This window comes from Anastrepha ludens, chromosome 2 (genome assembly GCF_028408465.1).
Source record: "Anastrepha ludens isolate Willacy chromosome 2, idAnaLude1.1, whole genome shotgun sequence".
Lineage (NCBI taxonomy): Eukaryota > Metazoa > Arthropoda > Insecta > Diptera > Tephritidae > Anastrepha > Anastrepha ludens.
In genome coordinates, this window is record NC_071498.1 from 168,388,083 (window position 1) to 168,410,047 (window position 21,965).

At 37.7% G+C, this 21,965-nt stretch overlaps 1 protein-coding gene across 1 annotated transcript in view; it reads left to right on the plus strand.

Moving 5' to 3' along the window:
- LOC128855701 (serine-rich adhesin for platelets) overlaps positions 1-21,965 on the plus strand; it is a 102,534-nt gene that overhangs the window by 61,513 nt on the left and 19,056 nt on the right. Inside the window, exons 4-5 of the mRNA XM_054090837.1 lie at positions 538-768; positions 13,898-17,160. Coding sequence (XP_053946812.1) covers positions 538-768; positions 13,898-17,160 — 3,494 coding nt within the window. The remainder of the gene's footprint in view (positions 1-537; positions 769-13,897; positions 17,161-21,965) is intronic.

Sequence of the window (21,965 nt, forward strand, 5' to 3'; positions counted from 1 at the left end):
TCATACGAGCGAGCGGTGGTCCAAAATATGCCATCAACCCACTCTGCTTTTCGTACACACACACACATACACATACAATGTCGTTGAAAATTACCGCATACCCAATGAAAATTAATAAGATAACTTCGTGATCTCGTGTAATGACCGTGAATGCAATTAACCTCTAAATTATTCATTCCGATCGGCTAAGAAAACAACAGCAGCAAAATTAAAAGAAGAAAAAAAAATAGCAAGAACTAAGGCAGTTACTGCATAATGAGGACGGCTAGAATTGAAAGCAACTGTTATCCAGCCATTAAAATGCCTCTATTCATTCGCTGTTAGCGGACCCAGCCATAGCAGTTGTGCCGCCGCCGTTGCTAAACCGCCCCTTTGATCGACTATTTACAATAAAATTTTATTGTTTATCCAATCTTAGTTGCGCACCACTTACTTTTGTGCAAATGCAGGAGCATCTTGTGATCCTCTATGCTAACAATTTTCTTATTTTTTTTTAATTTGTTTTTTTTTTTTTTCTTTCTCATTTTCTTCTACCAGGTATCCCGCCGAAGTGATCTCGGTGGACACATCGGGCAAACGTTTCCAGCGCATGTGTGCGGCGCGCAAATCCACAACCGGTTGCTACACCGGCAACATGGCCGAGACGAACAATTTGAACGATGACGTTCAAACGGTGAGCCGACGTTCACGTTCGCGACGAGTGCGCGGCAAGCGACGCAACACAATCGCCGGCACCGATCAGAAGGAAATTCAAGATGCGGCAAATGGGTATGTTGTTGTCTTATCATGGTTTCGCTGCTTTAGGTTTTCCTGTTTTTAAATTTGTCGACGTCGTTGGTGGCTATTCTGCAATGCTAAGGCTGGTATGTTGGCCAATAAGTTTACAGTGTTTAGCGAAAAGCTTCATGAATTGGTATCGTGAGCACAAAAAAAAAACAAAAAACCGAATCGAGTGACATTTTAACTGCATCAAAAAAAAAATTTTAAATAAACGAACTAAATTAAAAAAAAGTGTATTAAATTAAAAAAAAATTAAATTTAAAAAAAGCGAAAATAAAAGAAGTAAATAAAAAAAGTTACATTGAATAAAAAAAATTAATTAAACTAAAAAATTTATTTTAAAAAATTAAATTATTTTAAAAAATTTAAATTAAAAAAACTAAAATTAAGAAAATTAAAATAATAAAATAAAAGAAGTAAATTAAAAATAATTATTAAATTAAACAAAATAAATTAAATTAGGAAAATTAAATTAAAGACAAAAAGTAAATTAAATTAAAAAAAGTGAAAATAAAAGAAATAAATTAAAAAAAATTATTAAATTAAAAAAATTAAATTGAATACAAAAATTAATTAAATTAAAAAATAAGATAATTAAATTTAATTTAATTTAAAAAATAAAATTAAATAATAAAAATTGAATTAAAATAATAATAAACAAATTAAATTAAATTAAATTAAATTAAAAAAATAAAACTAAAAAAAAAATAAGTGAAAATAAAAAAAGTAAATTAAAAATATGTAATTATTAAATTAAACAAAAGAAATTAAATAAATTAAATTAGGAAAATTAAAAAAAATAAAAAAATTAATTATATTAATAAAATTAAATTAAATTAAAAAGAGGGGAAATTAAAGAAGTAGATTAAATAAAAAGTGAAAATAAAAGAAGTAAATTAAAAAAAAAAAATATTAAATAAAAAAAATTAAATTTAATAAAACAATTAATTAAATTAAAAAACTTAAATTCAGTTAAAAAATATAAATTAAAAAAATTTAGTTAAGAAAATTAAATTAAATAAAAAAATTTAATTTAAAAAATAAAATTAAAATAAAAGAAGTAAATTAAAAACATTATTAAATTAAAAAAATTAAAAAGAATAAAAAAATTAATTAAATTAAAAAAAAAATTAAATTAAAAAAATTAAATTAAAAAAATTTATTAAATTCAAAAAATTAAATTGAAAAAATTAAATTAAATTTAAAATAATTTAATTACATTAAAAAAATTAAATTAAATTAAAAAAAAATTAAGTTAAAAAAAAATAAGTGAAACCGAATGAAATAAAATTAGTTGTTCGCTATTTAAAAAATGGAATTCAAAATATTTATCGCTTTTAGGTAAGCTGTAAGTATAAATAAGTCACACATATTTTTCTTTTTTGTGGTAAAGTTGAAGAAAAAGACATCATGTAGGCGTGTAAGCAGAGACCTTATTGCAAAAAAATAGTAAATTGTAAACTTTGTTGAGGCAACATTCATGTATTCCAAAGATACAATTTTTTAAAGGAAAAAAATGAAGATGTTGTTGTGGTGCTGATCCGATGCAAGCGTCTGCTTTGACTCAATAAATATCTGAAACTAAGAGAAATTTTGTAAAATTCATGAAATCGAATAGTTTTGGTTCGGATGGTACACTACTGTCTTACGGGTCAATAAATATTTTATTTGGCGCAAATCTGCTCTTATTTTTCCATAAAATTCGTGAAAAAAAATCGTCTAAAAGAGAATTAGTTGAAAACAATATTAAAAAATTCTTTTTAGAGTTCGCTTCAGAATTTATTTCGTGCTTAGTTACAGATTTTAATTTATTAAAAATAAATTATTAAACGACGCGAGCAAAATCTACCGAGTCTCAACGCTTGTCTATACATATGTACATGCGTCGAAATATCTCACTCTATTTGCTCTATTAGATGAAAGCACAATATATAATATAAAATATTGAAAATCGTGTGAAAACAAAACAATGCGTGCAAATTTTTCCTTATATCAAATTCATGGAAATAATTTCGTGTAAAAAAAAAATTCATGTAAAAAAAATCCCTGTAAAATGAGGAGTAGATGTTCACACACATTTTACTGTTAATTCATGCCATCGCACTGTAGCCACCAACGAACAGAACAACTAGAGATTTGATGTAATTTATTTATTTATTATTTATATAGAAATGCATATATAATCCTAATTTTAAATGTGAACGATTGCAATCAAAATTTATTTATCTATGGACATTTGTGTAAAATAAAATTATTGCGAAAAATACTTGTGTATTAAGAATAGATTTAATAATAAAACGACTAGAAAAACAAACCAATGTTTTTGTGCTCCAAATTACAGCATTTTTATTTACTTGTAAATATCATATGCATTTACATACATACATACTCGTGCATACATATAAACTCGATTGCATTTCTCCTCAATGTAAATAATTTTCAAAAAAACGAACTTAGGCATATATATGCATACCATAACATACATATTAGACATACATACCTACATACCTACATAAATACAATACATATGTATATGCATACACTTCTTTTAGTTATATGTATTACATAAATTTAGAATATATCACACACGCATATTATTACATACGGCCAAACATATGGCCAAGCCTAGTTGAAATTATTGTGATTTTAATTCTTTGTTATGCTGTTTGATTTCGTTATGATTATTTTTTTTTGTTGTTTTTGTTTTTTGTTTAGTTTAGTTTGAATGCATTTTTGCAAAATAAAATGACTAAATAGTTGTGAATATTTTGAATTGATTGCCTCTAAATTAATGTTTGATGTTGTGTTGAATATTGATTGCAAAACGAAAGTAAATGTTCCTTAGTTGGCTCTCAAAAGCTCTCTGCATGCTTGCTGTAAATACAAAATACCTACATACACACATACATGTGCATATTTACGTTGTTACGCTGCGCTCTCTTTTTTTCTCTTCTTTTTTTTTTGTTGCTAAATGAAACCTAACTCTACATTACACTTGAGCCTCTCAATTTCCTTTATTTCTACTGTACAGTAAATTGTTGTAATGAACGAAAATCGATTGCACATAACTGTAAAGAATATTTGTTACTAAACCAACACTGCAACCAAAAATAACAGCTTAACGAAATTTAATTGAAACTAAAAAAAAATTATAAAACAAAAAATGCGCGCTAAAAAAAATGCTATTGTAAAGCTGGAAAATCAGGCGATGCTCAACACCTACAAGCAACTACATACATACATACAAAAAACATTGCTGACGGTATTTTCAACATACAAACATATAAACATGCATACATACGAACATACAAATATACATATGTACATGCATACATACATACATAACATACATACAAACATACATACATGCAAAATACGTACATGCTTACCTCTGCATACCTTTACATACATCCATACATACCTACAAATTTATCCTTTAACGGCTTTGCGCCTACAGCCAGCATCATTGCAACCTACCAGCCAGCCCGAGCGCAAACAGCTTCATACATTTCATCATTTTTATCATCAAAAAGTTCATTTAATGTCATAAACATACCTACATAGACACTCACAATGAACCACAACAAAAAAAACGACATATACTATTATCAAATATAATGAAGAAAAAAACGGAGGAATACTTAAAAAGTAACAATAGCAAATATTGCATAACAAAATCATAAATCAACATAAGGATTTCAGTATTACAGTGACACTCAAGCTCCCAAAAAAGAATAAGACACAGCCACATATCTGCATACAGCGAGTGTACATACCCTACAAGACAATGAATGCTGAGCACTTTCGGCAAAAATTCCAACATATTTACAAGTATTATACTATTAGTCTCTAATACATGCGCATTATCAGAATTGCATAAACAACATTTTTTAATGTGGAAACAAATATTTGATTTGATATAATATTTCTTTCCCCTTCTCGGTGTGATATTATCTCGCTCTTAATAGTATCTCTCTCTTAATAGTATCTCTCTCCAATAGTAATTTCATATAAGTGAGAAATATATATATACTGTACTCTAAACGGCACACTGACAAGGGGAAATTTTCAGTTTCCGCCCATGGCTAGCACGAAAATGAGTAGTTTAGCACTTTTGTAGTAAAGGATGATAATAATAAAAAGATGACTTTACTTATATGATAGTCAACTGTCTTGTAGGGTATATTGATGTCCACTCAATCTGACAATATGCGAAAAACTTGTATGCACACACTCACATATTCCACATTCCTTCATAGTGCGCACACTGCGGCAACCGCATCTCGCTTCACAAAATATCCATAAATCTGTCCACACCATTCTTGTTTTTTTTTTTTTTTTTTTTTTTTTGTTTCTCCTCGCCATTATTGTCGATATGGTTCATCACTGCCTACCACTTATGTAGGAGCTCTCACTAGTGAACCAAATCTGCCCAATGAAGTTATTCCAATTCACTGCTTTTATGCGTTCACTGCATTTTATTCACAAGTTCTCCCAACAACTGGAGTTTGGTACTGGGCAGCGGTGTAAAGTGAAGTACATACATACATGCACAGTTTTTTGCCTGTGTACTGTAATTTGAAACCTTCGGTCGGTCGTTGAAAGCAAAAGTTAACGTCTTCTTTGTTTTTTAGTAAAAAAAAAAAACAGATTTTTGTTTTTTCTTTATCCTCGCAATATTTTTTGCCATTACGACACTCTGCGGTTCAGCATATTTTTTTATTGCTGGCCTTATAGGTTGGGCTCAAATATCAAAAATCATAAAATTCAAGATAAAGTACATACATACGTACTCTTCTATATGCATACACGCGTGTGTGTGTGTGTAGACAACAATAGGCATACAAGTGCAGGAGGTGCGAAATTGAACGAATAAGTAGAGTTGAGTGATTTTATGTTTTTCCTGGAGTTCTTCAATAAAATTACTCGTGCATAAAAACTTAGTCGATTGTTAGCAAAATGTATTACTCGTTTAGCTGGAAATACTGACTTTTCGATATTAAACAATTATGAGTAGAACGAATAATAAAAATATTGTTGTTGCTTTTCAACAATACCTGCCAGATACCAGATCGTTTTGAAGTCTTGAAGTCTTCTTTTTTTTAACCAATTCATTCAATTAGCGCGGAGTACCAACTCTTTGTTATTGCTTTTCTTGATATTTGCAATGCTGCCAGGTGCCATTCTGTCACTCAATACCAAAATACAGCAAATAGGGTTAATACACCTTAAAACATTTTAATTTGTTAAAAAAAATTGCATAATTATTCACCTATATTCTGAGCCGTTGGCCTCCTTTTTTATTGTAAAATAATAATTTTTAATTGTTGGTCCGCATTTAATAAATAAATATTCTCCTAAACATCAGTCAGTTTAGATCTTTGCGGTTCTCGAAAGAGAAAAGCTTACTCTCTACCTGTTTTTGTATATATAATATTTGTGAGCGGTAATTCCCCTGTATTAAGGGGAATACTAGTGAAGTGACAGTCCTTGACCGTTTATAAATCCGACTTGCGCGTCTGACCAGCTAAAGCTCGCACAACTGTGTTTCTTTTGCTGAGAATAACTGGCTGCGAATGATGTGGCTGTTTAATTCAAATATGGAGGTTGCCTTGTATATTTTGCGCTTAAAAATAAAAACATTAAAAAACAGTAAAAAAATAATGAAATACACTTTATTACTTTTCAAAATATTCGCTTTGGAAGTCAATACTCGTACACTTCTGCATTCGATTGGTCCAATTTTCAAAGCACTTTTGCCACTCAGAAGTGGATACTTCCAAAACGAGCTGTTTTAAAGCTTCAACAGCTTCTTTAGGCGTTGAAAAACGTTGATGTTCGTGTGCCAAATAAGAGCTGGGAGGCGGATGCCCCATGAATTTAATCTTTTGACTGCTCATAAACTCTTTGTGTAGGCCGGTACATTAGAACTCAAATTGATTTGATGAAGGATGGTTCGTCTACGGCAGTTGGTTTTTTTTTGAAAACTTCTGGCAAACAAATAGTTGTGTACCACTCAGAATTGAATGTTTTAAGTTTATGTTGTTGTAGCAGCATAAACATTCCCCATACGTGGACGGGGAATGCTGCTGGAGTGACAGTCCTTGGCCAGATATAAATCCGGGTCGTTCCGGTAACGTAGAACCGACTGTCAGTTGCACGATTGCGACATGATCAGGTTTTCTTAAAAAACAGGCGACCTTTTGGTTTGAGGCACCTCTTCCGCAGACAATTTTTGTTTAATTAAACTCGTCTTGGAACAGAATGGGTGTCGATTGCTGTTTTGTTACCGGCTTATGTGCATAGATCCAAGATTCGTCATCTGTTATGATGTCATAGGCGGGCCACTGCAGCTGAATTTCTTAAACTTTTTTTACGAAAATCGACACGACACCTTTTTTGGGCAATTGTCAAATTATGCTATTATGTGTCCAACGAAAACAAATCTTCTTGAAGGCCAAATGTTGATGAAATATTTCACATATACTGGTCTACTTATACCCAAGAATGCCTCTATCTCGCGATATGTCACTCGATGATCTTGCGTTATCAATTGACGCACAGCATCGATTGTTTCTGGCACAAAAAAAACTGTTTTGGATGGCCTTCGCGACATCCACATACCTGCATTTTACATTGGCTAAGTGTGGTGCTTCGACGAGAAAAGTCTAAGTAAGTTGAGGAATATACTCCTATCTCGATAATCCACGTAGAAAATCGTAATAAATTATAGCACGAAAATATTCACATGCAGCTTTTAGGCGAGATACATTTTTCAACTCACTGAAAAAAGAAGAAATAAAAAGCTCGTAAATAAAAATACTATTTATAAGATTAGGCTAAAAAATACCAAATTTTCGCGATAAAAATATCGAATAACGGCTCATCTTACGTAGTCTCAAGTTTCTTCTTTTTTTTGATTGGTGGTTACGTGGTTTTGGTCGAGTTTAACAAGCGCGCCGGTCGTTTCATTCTCGTGCTAGCCGGCACCTCAACGAATGTTGTCATCGTCCAAGCTTCTGCGCCATACAATAGGACGAGCATGATGAGAGCCTTATAAAGTGTTAGTTTTGTTCGTCGAGAGAGAACTTTACTACTCAATTGCCCACTTAGTCCAAAGTAGCACGTTTTGGCAAGAGAGAGAGTGTCAAGCTTAGTAGCTGTAAAAAAAGTAGTTCTCATACTGTATGAAAGGTCCATAAATTATATTTGATTATTCAATCTTTTTATCAACATCATTTCATATCGCTTGTTCAACTCTCAGACCGATATTTATGACTTACATATTTTTATGTACATTGTGTTTACCACAATAATGCAACAATTTCAATAATCGAATAGCCCGAGCACCTTGACCTTGTGCAATATATTAATATTTGTCCAAATCAGACAATTTTATGAACTTTGAAATACTTAACAAATGAATAAAGTTTTTTAACGACATACAGTACACCATTTTTAATTTACTTAAGTGCTGAAATGAAACGTCATATAATTCTTCTAAATGGATGCCTCTATTTTGCCTACCAAAAACAATATTAAACTCTACATGACCAACAATGCCAACTTTCCCCGTTCCCACTGCTCTCACAAAATTATTGTATCAAAAACATTCACTTAATGCAAATGAGTTTGTTACTTCTCATGAATGATAATGCATACGATTGATACTGTATGCGTGTATGTGTGAGTGCATTACAAATGAAGTGAAACGGGGCGTCCGATGAGTACGCAATATGTACGTGCGCCTGCCTGTCATGGCTCCACATTATCGAAATTGTTTATTATTGAACAACGATGTTATAATCTGCTTAAAAGTATGTAGATATGTACGAGTAGCTGCATAAAACAAATGTCAAATAGAACAAAAACAAAGCAATTGCAGCACTGCCGTACAACGATTAATAGCAAATGATATGAAATGTGAAGAAATGGGAAGTACTTAACGTCTCGAAATTAATCTGTGAACTTTGTTGTTAATTAATTTAAGAGAAAAAAAAACGAACGTTAATGTTTGGTGTCTGTTCGTGCTCCTAAGCTCTCTTGCATTCCTCTTTTTTTTACAAATGCGTGTATTGTTGTTTCGTGCTGTTATTGTTATTGTTATTTTTGTCGATGGCGATGATGTTTGTGCATTTATAGAGTTTTTCTTAATGTTTTACTCCTTTCCTTTTGATTGCCGTTCAACATTGGAGACGTTGCTGCATTTGTCAGCTTTAGTCTGAGAGACAAATTTCTTGATAAGAATGTTGTTTAAGTGGATTAAATGATGAGTGCAATAGCAATAACAACAGCAACAAATTGAATGGCAGAACAAACAACATGAACAAAAAACAAACAACACAACCACTAAGTCAAACAAAGCGAAAGAAATTAAAACAAAAAAACGAAAATACGTATTAAGATCACAATAATTTCTACGGTGAACTGTTTCGAGAGCCAAAACTAGTTCGATAAGTTTTTTTTTTCTTATTTATGCATACGAATACAAACATACATACATATTTATAGGCACCTTACACTCAGTACGAAAGGCTTTTTTAAATGGGGCGATAATAGCGGTAGGTTTTAAATTATTTGTGTGAAATTTATTTATTTTGTTGCAGATCATTTTCTTTTATATGTAGGGAATTTACGCTACATTTGGCATATTTTGTTTGAACTGAAATTAGAAAGAACACAAAGACTGGGTCCGGCAAGAAAATATTTAGTATTGATGTAGAACGTTAAGTTCTCCGAAAAAGCTAGCACTTCTACCTCTGCTGTTTTGAGAAATATTTTTTTTATACCAATCCAAGCAACATATTTCCGTGATTACAAGCAATAACCGCATAAGTCAGAATCATGTTTTCAAGAAAACACGCGAGGGTCACTATTCATAACCGTCTAAGTGGAGAAGAAGCATGCATTCGAGGAAAGGGGCTTTGTATGTACATATATGTGATCCCTATTTTACACAGAAACTTTGTACTTCTATAGATCGACAATTTCGATGGGTTTTTATGGATAAATTTTTGAAAAGCATTAGAGAGATGAAGTTTTGTTCATAGATACAACTCATTTCTTGCTTAAATCGACTTACGCGGTTATTGCTGGTGATCAGTATGTGTAGAAATGTGAAGGTAGGCTGACAAGAAAATTACCTATAAAGTGAAAAAAAATGTAGGATGCTCCATTCACTGCTTCGTGTAATTTAAAACCTTTGTTGAATATTTTTTTTCTAATTTCTGGTTATGGAATTATCACGAATTTTAATACATATGTGGCATTTCCTGAATTATTGGAATATTAAAAAAAATATTTTCCAGTAACATAAGAACGAGAACTTTTGGATTGTGCTTTAAATGTTATTGCTCGGAACATTTGCGAATTTGAAGGAAAATACACTAAAAAAAGGAATTTATAGATAATATTTAGGCTATATTGGGTTGAGTTATGGTAGCCACTTAAAATAAATAAATAATTGGCGCGTACACTTCTGTTAGGTGTTTGGCCGAGCTCCTCCTCCTATTTGTGGTGTGCGTCTTGATGTTGTTCCACAAATGGAGGGACCTACAGTTTCAAGCCGACTCCGAACGGCAGATATTTTTATGAGGAGCTTTTTCATGGCAGAAATACACTCGGAGGTTTGCCATTGCCTGCCGAGGGGCGACCGCTATTAGAAAAATGTTTTTATTAATTTTGCTTTCACCGAGATTCGAACCAACGACCTCTCGGTGAATTCCGAATGGTAATCACGCACCAACCCATTCGGCTACGGCGGCCGCCACTTACTTGCAATAATATTTAAAAATTCAATAATTTTGTTTTGAGGAAATAAAATCCCAGAACCTAAAAGTCGATCCGTATATTTAGGGGATAATTTCGTTTCGTTAGTGCGTATTTAAACAATTAACGGATAAGAGGTAGTTAGAGGTCCGAAAAAATGATTATTTTCAATAATTTTTTTTTGCTAGTGAATTGCTTTATTTTACAAAAATAAAAACATAGCATTAACAAAGCGTGTTTTGGCTTGACTCTAGCAAAATTTCAAAAAAAAGAAAAAAAATTAATAATTGTAAAAGTTTTCGCTGTTTGCGTGGAGCCCGTTTCTCCAGAAGTACCTTGCGGTGATCATCACAAGCCCTTGGAGATTCATCTAAAATCAATCGAACAAGAGGAATTAGTTTTATTAATAGATAATCTTGAGCCTGATCGAAGCTTTTTTTTCAAACTTAACAATATTACGGCCTCAGGAAATATTTTTCAGATTTTCGAGAAAAAAACCGACAATTAATTGTTAAAAAAATTGAAATTTTTGAAAAAAAAATTCTTCGTCAGGCACGAGTTTTTTGTTTTTCAAAAGCGGTATAAATTTTATTGAAATCTACCAAGCGTTTTTTAAGTTACAATGATCACCAGTTCAAAAAACATAGTTTTGAGAAAAATGCATTTAAAGTTTAGCTACTTGCCACCCAATATTTTTAAGATATTATACTCAAAACTAGGGATAAGGCAGCTTATCAAGCTACCAGACCACAGCAGTATTTTCCAAGCGGAAGTTTTTGCTGTGCGGAAAGCCGCGGAGCTAGCCTACACAAGAACAAGAAAGAACTCAACAATTAATATATACATGGATAGTCAAGCAGCAATAAAAGCAATAAGCTCATATTGTACATATTTAGTCCAAAAATGTTCAACGGAGCAGGGAGGCCATAGAAAGGCTAGCCGCAAACAGAAGGCTGCATATCTACTGGGTACCTGGTCACAAAGGCATTATGGAGAATGAAATAGTAAATGAGATAGCAAAAAGTGCAGAGGATGTTGAGGAAACTTTAGAACACCTTCTGTGCGTTTGTCTGGCATTATTAAAACGTTTAAAATTCCTGGGAGCCCCATTGTTTGAGGGTCTGGAGGATGTCTCAAAAACGGATCTCCCAGCTCTGCTTTTTTTTTTTTAAGGAGGTTGAAATCAAAATGTCAGAAACATCTCAAAGGTGCCGTCACACCAATGGTATGTGGGGCACGCTCCCACCACTTTGATTCGCCAAAAGCGCTGGCGTCTACTGAAATATTCATAGAGGTCGGTATCGCTAAAAGGTCTATGCGTGGCTTCTTGCCAACCAGGCTAACCTAACCTAACCTATACTTAAAAAAAATGCAAACAAAAATCAAATTTTCTGAAAATTCTGACTACCAGTAACCCCTTAAGTTGGGAGAATTGCAATATATGAAAGTTTGCGTATACATTTTTCGTTTTGACTTCAGTTGAATTTGGAGGCTTTTTGTTTTAAAAGACTTATGAATCAGAAGAATTTTACAGAAAATAGTTTTCTGGCACATTTTAGTAAGTTTAGAGGGATATCCTCTGGTATGAGTAGTCTTGCCCTTTTCAACAAGACACAAAAAATAACTATTTATTGAGGAGTTATATATACATACATATATAGGGTCCGCAATATAACTTTACGGAATTAAAAATGCTATAAAAAAGAAACTACTCAATATTTTTCCAAACTTTTTTTTTTATTTTGAAGTACAATCCTTGATGGAACACAACTTCATTCATATGGCTGCCTCGGCTAGCCATACACCATCCCATACGGCGTCATACCAAGGTCTTTAAGCAAAATTCGTCTCAATGATGTCTCCGAAATGTCCAATTGTTGAGAACGACGGTGAACTGATGTTCCTGGTGATTCACGAGCACTCTCGGCCACAGCAGCAATATTTTCGGGTGTACGCACGGTTTCTGGTCGGTCACGCGTTGGTCTGTCAATAAGCAACCCAGTTTCTCTTACGTTTTTCGCAAAGTAACGCACATACGCTTCATTCGGTGCTTTTCTTCTTCCCATTGCCGTACGTAATTTTCGTACACATTCTGCAACATTACCATGATTTTCAAAGTAACGTCGCAATATTTCCCAGCGTTCTTTGAGCGTATACACAACCATTTTCGTTCAGCGGAAGAATAAAACTAATTTTCTGTCAAATCAGATAACAGCTAAGTGTTACCATTCTTCAAATAATACCTAATTCAAATCCGTAACGATAGATGGCGGGCCCTGTATATATATATAATTGGCGTGTACACCCTTTTTGGGTGTTGTTCCACAAATGGAGGGACCCACAGTTTCAAGCCGACTCCGAACGGCAGTTCATATATTGAGCAGTTAGAGGGTTAAAATGCTCCACAAAAATATTTACTTTAAATTAGACTATAAGTTTTTTAACACAAAGAGCCTCAAAATTCAACATAAGTCAAAACAGAAAATGTTTGCGGTAACTTTCATATATTAAAATTCTACCAAATCAATTTTTTTCAATACACACGAAGAAAATTAATCCACACAGGGATCAAATTGTAAATTCTAAAATATTATTTCCTCAACACAAAATTATGGAACTATTTTTTACATATAACTGATGAGCACAACAAATATCTAAAATGTAAGGATGACATATGTAGTTTTCCATGCTGATTAATCATAACAATATGCAATAGGGAGAAAGCTTAAACCCACCTCTAAATAAAATTCAGACCTAAACTTTCAAATTGACAATATACGTAATTTTCTATTTCCCCCTCTCTACCATTGTCGAAACCATGCTTTTTTGTGTTGTACAGTGTATTTAGAGTTTAAATTATAATTTACATTCAGATAAAGCAAAGGGATCGACCACCAAAATATTTACGGAATCGATTTTGTACTAACGCCATTAAGAATAGGAAATCTCTCTTTGAATTCCTTTTTTGGATTGTCCGAATATGATTAGTAATAACATTTTTATAAATAACGGCTTATTATTTTTATGTTACAAACCCTTTTTCAAACTCAAACAGCGTTTTCTTCGAAAATCTTTAGAGCAATAAACTACTATCATTACCATTTGTACCTTCCTGAAGGCCTTTCATACTGAGTGTAGGGTATTTTTAAGTTTAGTTCATTATTCCCCTAAATTACTTACTGTAATACTGAAATCTTTCGTCGCCATTTTACTTACAACATCATGCCGCTGAGCTCATTTCTTACAAACAAAAAAAAACTAACAAAAGCCAACCATTATTTTTCTTTTTCCACACATTTTTGGTTCGTTTTTCGTTCGTCGATCGAAAAATATAAATTTTCCAATATAGTGACTCGACAGCAACAAGCGGTGAGATTAAAAGCGCCGTCGGCAAAACCAATTCAAACGTGCCCATAGGAGCCAATGCCGCCGCAGCTGCCGATGGTAATGACGAGGATGTGCGTCGCAGCGATAAATCGAAAAAGTTCGGGCGCAGCAAATCGAGCGATATTTTAAAAAAAGATGCTGTTGCCTTGCCCTACGATAAGGGCAAGAACACATTGACACGCCTAAATTCGCTTAAACAATGGGGCCGGAATCGCTTCAAATTTATGCAACGCACCGAGACAACGGCGCAATCGGCCAGCGATAGTGGTGCTCATGATGTGTCGGCGAGCAGCAGCAGCAGCAGCAATAGTTCGCAGCAACAACCGCCGACGCCTGAAAAAGCGGAGACGAGCGGTAATAACGTCACAATCATGCCGACGAAGCCAAGCCAATCGACGCGCACCGAGACGGGCGACATCGATGATGAATGCGTTGTGCATGAGCTGGTGAGCCAAAAGAACGAAGGTCGCTTTTCGCATGAACGAAAACCGTCATATTCGTCGTCGGAGAAGAGCATGAGTGTGAGCAGCAGCGGGCACCTTAAAGGTAAACTGCATCTGGCCACCTGTGGTAACGTGAAATTGCGTGATACCTCATCGTTGAATCGTCAACGGCGACTCGGTATCACCGCCAACGATGCGCTGGGCGGCAAAGAGGAACAACCGCATTCGTCTAGCGGCAATTGGAGTGCTAGCTCTGAATCGGGGCGAGCTTCTATAGGCAGCGAAATTACTATACAACCGAAGTCGAGTGCTTCAAATACATCGCTTAATGTGTCAAGCTTCCATCCAGGTAGTGGTCCGCCATCGTCAATGATGAGTCGCCGTCGCTTCTTGAATACGTCCGCCTCGAGCAGCGTAACTAGCGAGGGTACTGCCACTCCCGATTTACAAGTAGCCGATGGCTCATATCCCAATCATTTGGATGATGAAACAAGCTCAGCTTATTCGTGTGACACAGAGGGCTATTACACTTCATTTCACATGGACAGTGGTCTGCGCACGCTGAAAGAAGAAGATCCGCCAATGACGCCATTGCAACACAATCAAATGTTGCATACGAGTAACTATTCTTTTGGCAGTCAGTCCAACCAAACTGTGCTAACGGCCGAAAACGAATATGAACTCTTCGGCAAAGGCTCCACATCCACCACGACCAGCTCGGCGGGCACTGTTTGCACAACTCTGCTGGTGAGTGGCGAACAAAGCAGTCTGAATAGCGTGGGTCCAGATGTGCCCGAACGCATCAGCTCATTGGGTAAGTTGAACAAGAATAACCACAGTAATAGCGCCAGCACTAGCACGCTTGAACGCAGCTACTCCAGCAGCACCATAGGTAGCACTTTAGAACGCACTGGCACCATAAAACGCAATGTGAATGCCGGCCTTAAACTAAACACCACTGGTGATGCGAACGATATTGACGGCATCAAGGGTAACTTTGAAACGCCCGAGTCACAAGAAGACGAATTTGATTTTGAAAAACGTATACGACGTCGCTCAGCGCAGCCGTTGCCCGCAATCGTTCTGTCCGAGGTGGAATGCTCCGAAAGTTCCGATTTGGAGGGTGTGGAACGTATTGAGCGCATCAAACAAAAGACTGCTATTAACGCAAAGCGCATACCGTCTATGTGCATCATAACGCCAACCACTAGCGATGACGAGAACCAAAGCAAAGATGGCGGCGATGGCGATGACGCTTACGATCCAGACCGCACTTTAACACCACAAAGCTCGCCATGTTCGAAAGCTGCTAGAAAAGGAGAAACCACCCTTAAAGTGGAAATAAACGAAGTGTCCGACTATTGCACTGTGGATGGCAACAATGCGGCGAGAAAAGTGGTGGAAGCACCACTCACCCCCACAAAGGGTGACAAAGACCACAATTTGAATGTGCTGAAGCGAAATTCAAATTATGCCTTGAACATGTTCGAAAAACTGAAAGTCGTCTTGCCAAGCATTAAACGTTCGCCCAGTAAAAGCTCACAGCCCGAGAGTGTGGTCGATGACGACGAGCTGTACGACACAGCCGGCGAGTATGTGACCATTGCAGACATTAGCAACAACAATCGGCACAATCAACTACCAACGCCGAAAGCAGTAGGCGCAAGCTGCCTTGGAATCTACTATTCCAATGACATAGTTCGACGCAAACTTGGTGTTGCCTCTGCTGCCGCCGATGCAGCGACAAAAGCTCACGAGCCCAACAAAACGCTTGCGGCGGGCAGGAAGCGCGAGACCGAGTACGTTTCATTGAATGAGCTGCCACAACATTTGCGTAAAGCTGGTGGCAGCACATACAGCAGCGGTGCAGCATTGAGTGCAACAGCCAACAATGAAATTACTGCCACCGATGGCAGTGCAGCCACGTTCGAGACGGAAGCGATGCAAAAACAGACGACGACTACGGCCACGCAGTGCGCAGAATCCGCACAACAAAGCAAATCGGTTGTTCAATCCGCCGTGCCCATGTATGCCGAAATCAGCGAAGTGCGAGAGCAGTCTTCAGCCTCTCCACTAACGCAACACAAGGGTGCTCGCGTGCGTCTAAATTCGCAGGGTAAAATTATTTACGAATCGGACAGCTTGAAGCGACGCAAGGGCGCGCACACAACATTCGCACCTGGTCCGTATGTAAAAGAAACTGAAAGTGCGCTGCCCGAAATCACAAGTGTGAACGCACAACGCACGCAGCAGGCGCAATTGCAAGCCCAATCCCAATCCCAGTCTCAGTTGGGCAGTGAAAGTGCAAACGCAGCGAAAGCGAATATTTCCGTGTCGGCGAAGACAACAGCGGCCAAATTACTTTTGCTAAATGGTGGTGTAGCGGCGACCAGAAAAATCGCCAATGTGCGTCCCATTGTTGCAACGTCACCATTAACTCTAGCCAGACAACAACAGCAACAGCAGCCTACGCAGCAACATTACACCGGGCAGACAGCTAACAGCCATTCAAATATGTCATTGTCGTCTGGCTTGTATGAGGAGCCTCGTGCCACACTGCCGTACAGCAGCAGTTACCAAGACAACAAGAATCTGTTGGCCAACAATACAAATCCATTCTTCCAATCGAACATCATCACCGCCGCAGCACCGGCATCAGCGCTAAAGATGATGCCCTCTCCATCGACCAAGTCCACTTCGTCCACGGGCTCCACCATATCGTCGAGCACATCAACGAACACCAGCAGTGGCACTTCGAGTGCATCCTCTGCCAAGGAAGAAGGTAAGCAAATTTCAGCCAATACGGCCACCAAACCCAATACGCATAAGAATTGTAAGCAAACCATAACCCATACCACTTATACTTTTGCACCAAACAATGCTATCCAACAAACCAATGCTAGTGATGTAAATAACACCGAACGCTTACCGAACGCAAAGACAGACAGTGTAGAAACCAGTAGGAAAATAGGCGAAAGTTTTGAAGTTTCCACAACTGAAATTAAAGCTAATGCCGTACCTTGTTTTTCCAGTCCACCTGATGAGAAGTCAGAATCAGAAATTTCATGTGTAATATTCGAAAGTGTACTCCCCAGTCTACCCTTAGCGCAACCACCGCACTATGATGTGCCAAAAGCGGTGGTGGAAAATCAGCAATCAATGGCCCCCACGCGTAAGCAGTCTAAGGACTTGCCTCCACCGCTGCCGCCAAGAGGGCACATAAAACTAAATGGTGTAGCAGATGCTCGCAGCAATGCATTCACGTCTGCAGCCATTACGTCGCAAGCACACGTCACCCACACGCCCCTGCCACCGGCACTGCAAACGTCCCCCACTGACTCTCCGGGCACTTCTCGTGCGGCAGACGATGATGTTGATTTTGGCGTTAGCCAAGTTGCTACTACGAATTGTAGTAAACGAATATCGATTTCTGCAACTGCTGACCCAATTGCTGCAACGCAGCAGTTTTCCATTTCGACTGATGCAGCTATAGCGCCCACACCAGCCCCGCCACCGCTCCCTTCACCGCCACCACCTACAACAAGACAAAATGCGCAGTCAGCACTGCCACTGCCATTGACATCCACGCCAACACAACGTCGCCCACTGAAACGCAATAACAGCTATCGCCTTGCCAATGACGAGGTGAAGTTGGAAATGAACAAAGAAAACGTTCTAATCTATGCGGAAGACAACAGTTTGCTAACACTGACAAAGGGCACTTTCTTGCCGCCCACACAGGGTAATAAAAGCCAACAAATATCTGAACCGCACAACAGTCAGAGCAACTCGCATACGTTGCCGCATGCATCAGGTGCCATGAAAATGAAGAATGCCACCAATTTGGCGAACAGTGGCGACAAGGGCAGTGGCCAGCGAAAAATCGCAAAGTCCTTCGAGCGTTTGGTCGATGAGTTCTCATTGTCCACCACTTCCACTGATTCCTCGTATTTGCGCAATAAATCGCTGGAGAATTTCGATGATTCACCTTCAATACTGAACAATAATGCAGGTGAACATAAAATGGGGCATTCCGATGTTGAGGACTCGGATAGTGATATTGAGCTGGAGCTGTCGCCTCCGCCATCACACACAAAGTTCCACAAATCCTTTGTGGAGAATGTATTGCTTAAGCCATTCAAAGTTGTGCGACCGACTGACGAAAATGACCCTCGGAGACGTAGAATTTTGCAAAAATTCGAAGTAACCGAAATTTGGTAAGAATGAAAAATTTTAGAAGGTTGTTGTCTTTAGAACTTAGTTTAAATGATTAATGAATATTAAGATAAGATTCGCTTAACGAAACTTTGTTTGACCATTTTGACAGTTTTCCCTCAAGCGCGCTTCCTCGGGCACATTTCATATTTTTTTTATATTAAACGCTTCAAATTATCAGAAATTTTTTAAGACAAAATTATCAGATGGAAACCCACAAGGAGAAGATTAGGAGTGAAGAGCTAGGGCTAAGAGAGGCTTGCTGGCTCCAAACTATAGGGCTACGCCAGGCGAAACCCCTACTGGGAAGGTAAAACTAACGAGGTTTGAAAATCTCATAACTCTCCCTAAGGATGAACTGAGAATGCTCACGGGCATTCTCACAGGCCACTGCGAAGTCATCTGTCGTTTCTGCAACCAATCTCACGAGACTCCAATGCACCTTCTCCTAGAATTCAGAGAGAGAATATAGCGTGCAGAACAATTTATAGAAGCTCAACCAAACATTCAATAACTGACGTGCGCCCCAATATACAGGGTGACCAATATGGTATTTGTTTTCTTCAAAACAACGAACCAAAAACGATTATTTTCAATATATTATTGATTTCTTCGAAAAAGCAAACGTTCTCAATGTTTCGGCTCTGAAAGTATTCAATGCGGTACCAGCAGTTGGTGGCAGAGGCAGAGGGAGACCTTCTTTGCATTCGAAACAACAGATGGAAAAGAACTCGGCTTCACTTGGAGCTTCCAGCTGGTGCCGGTTAGCACGAGAAAGAAACGACTGGCGCGCTTTGGCCTTAAGCTCGGCCAAAATCGCTTAAGCGGATATCGCGCCAATCAAGAAGAAGATGAGCGCTCCCATTATTTATGGATCTCGATTTCCTTCATGTGGCTGCCTCGGCTAGCCTCGAAATAGTGCTTCTGCTAAACCAGTTTTCCAAAGATCTTGGTGGTGGTTTCTGGCCCTAGAGCGTGCTCGATATTCGCCTCAAGGGTCTGAATCGTTAATGAAATGTTCAAATAACAGCGATCCTTAATGGCACCACACAAAAAAGTCTAAACGCGTCAAATTGCAGCTCCGAGATGGTCAACTGGCATCGCCGGTACGGCCGATAACTCGATTACGGAACTTAGTGCGCGAAGGAGTGATTTCGGAAAGGGTTCTGTGGTCATTCTGCTAAAACCAAAGATTATCCAAGCCCATGTCTTCAATTACAAAAAATTATTTATCTCATCCTCTGCAGCGCTTGACGTTGACCGAAACAGGGTTTTCAGCAGTTCATGTCTTCAATTTTCGGCTACAAGAAATCTTTAATCATGCCTCTGCAATGCTCGTCATGGATCGAAACGGGGTTATCAGCAACATTTTCAACGAAAAAGGCGCAAAGATATAACTACTCCAAAATTCGCAGCAAACTGTCACTCTCTGAGGATGCATTGGCTTCTCGACAATCTAGTCCGAGTTTTTCGATCACTAGATGAAGCAGTTTTGCTTGCTAACTTAACCGCCTTAATGAAAACCCGCTTCCTAAGAAAATAAGTTTTTTCGAGCAAGCGATGATGAAGCGATCCTATGCCGTCAATTTCTAAGTCAATTGGATCTTGTAAGGGAATAATGGGAGGCCTTTGTGTAAAATTCGCAACAGACGGGTTCATGAAATGGTGCGTTGTTGAGAAAGATAGCGAGTGGTTGCTCCATTTCTCCCGAATTTAAAGGAGCACCCAATTTCACTGTCAAAATTGAGCGCTACAAATAAATTATTCCCAACTTTTTGGCGCCTCGCATCTTTACGATTTATTTAAAAGCCACACTGGACCTGAAATAATAGCTTTATTTTACCGATCTTTTCTCAATAATCATTCCAATAAATGCGCCTGTCATTTGGTCGCAAGGATCGTAAGTTTTGGTCCTTCAATGGCTCGAGAAACTTACTCTACAAGGAGCGCACAACCGCATGAGGCTAATTTGGGTACAAGGACACAGGGATATAACTGGGAATGAAACACCGGGTCGCATTGGTGAGATAGGCTGCGACCTCGCCTTTAATAGGAATCGAGCCCTTCCTTGCTATGGGACAGCACACCATCAAAAAGAAAAGCTTAGGATTGAAGAGCTAGAGGCTTGCTAGCTCCAAACTATTGGGCTACGCCAGGCGAAACCACTACTGGAAGGATAAAACCAACGCGGTTTACAAATCTCATAACCCTCCCTAAGGATAAACTGAGAATGCTCACGGGCATTCTCACAGGCCACTGCGAAGTCATCCGCATATGGTCGGTATTTGGTGTACGAACTCTTGTCGTTTCCGCGACCAATCTCAAGAGACTCCAATGCACTTTCTCCTAGAATTCAGCGCTATAGCGCGGTGAAGATTGAGACATCTTGGCCAACTGCAGCCAGAAGAAAGGTACATACGTGCAATCCAACCCGGCTCCATCCTGAGTTTGATAAGGGAACTCTGTCTGGATGAGGTACTGTGATGAGTAGAGGGCAGAAAACACCATGAGGTCGAGGTGCAAACCTCATAAAGAATCTAATAAGCATAAGTTCAATGAGATTACCTTTAAAGAGAGCACTTCAAATTACTCGTATAAGATATTAGCGATGTAAGGTCTGTTATGCTAGAAAAAACGTCTCGAAATTAGACCAACCGCATAATTATCATAAGACGCAGCCGTGATAGCAACATGACCGTTCGCCCGCTCGGCAGGCCATGACAAACCGCCAAGAGTATTCCCGCTAAAAAAAGGCACTATCTGACCTTCTTCCTTCCTAGCTGCCCGAACTGTACTGTGTGTTGTATGTAGAGGAATAGCTACAGCTATTGAATAGACAAGCGCATTACACACTTCTTTGTGTTATACACAGAATGTCTAAATATCTTATGCGAAATTATTCTTAAGGACCATCACAAAAATAGTTTCCTTAAAAGTTCCTTGGTTCCTCAATTCAAGATTGCACTTATTAACAGCCTTTCTTGTGCGCATAATGAACCAGCCACAACCGGAAAAGTCATACACATCTGTTCTACACACACACACATACATATTTCCGCACTATGTTACCGTTAAGTGCGCCCATGTACGTGACCGCCCACAATAGGTGCTTGCACTTATTTAAATTTTCGTACGTCAGCACTCGGCTGCTAGTCGCAAGGCTAAGACAAAAATACGCTGTGGTCTGTATAATTCTGCTCCCATACATACATACATACATACATACATACACACTTACATGATATTTTCGCAATTAACAAACTTGCAAAACTGTCGCCTTTTGTGTTCCTTGTGTTTGCATGTGCTTTCTTTTACACTTCGTCTACGATAATCGACTATCTTGCAGTTTCAAGTGCGATTCTAAACTTGACC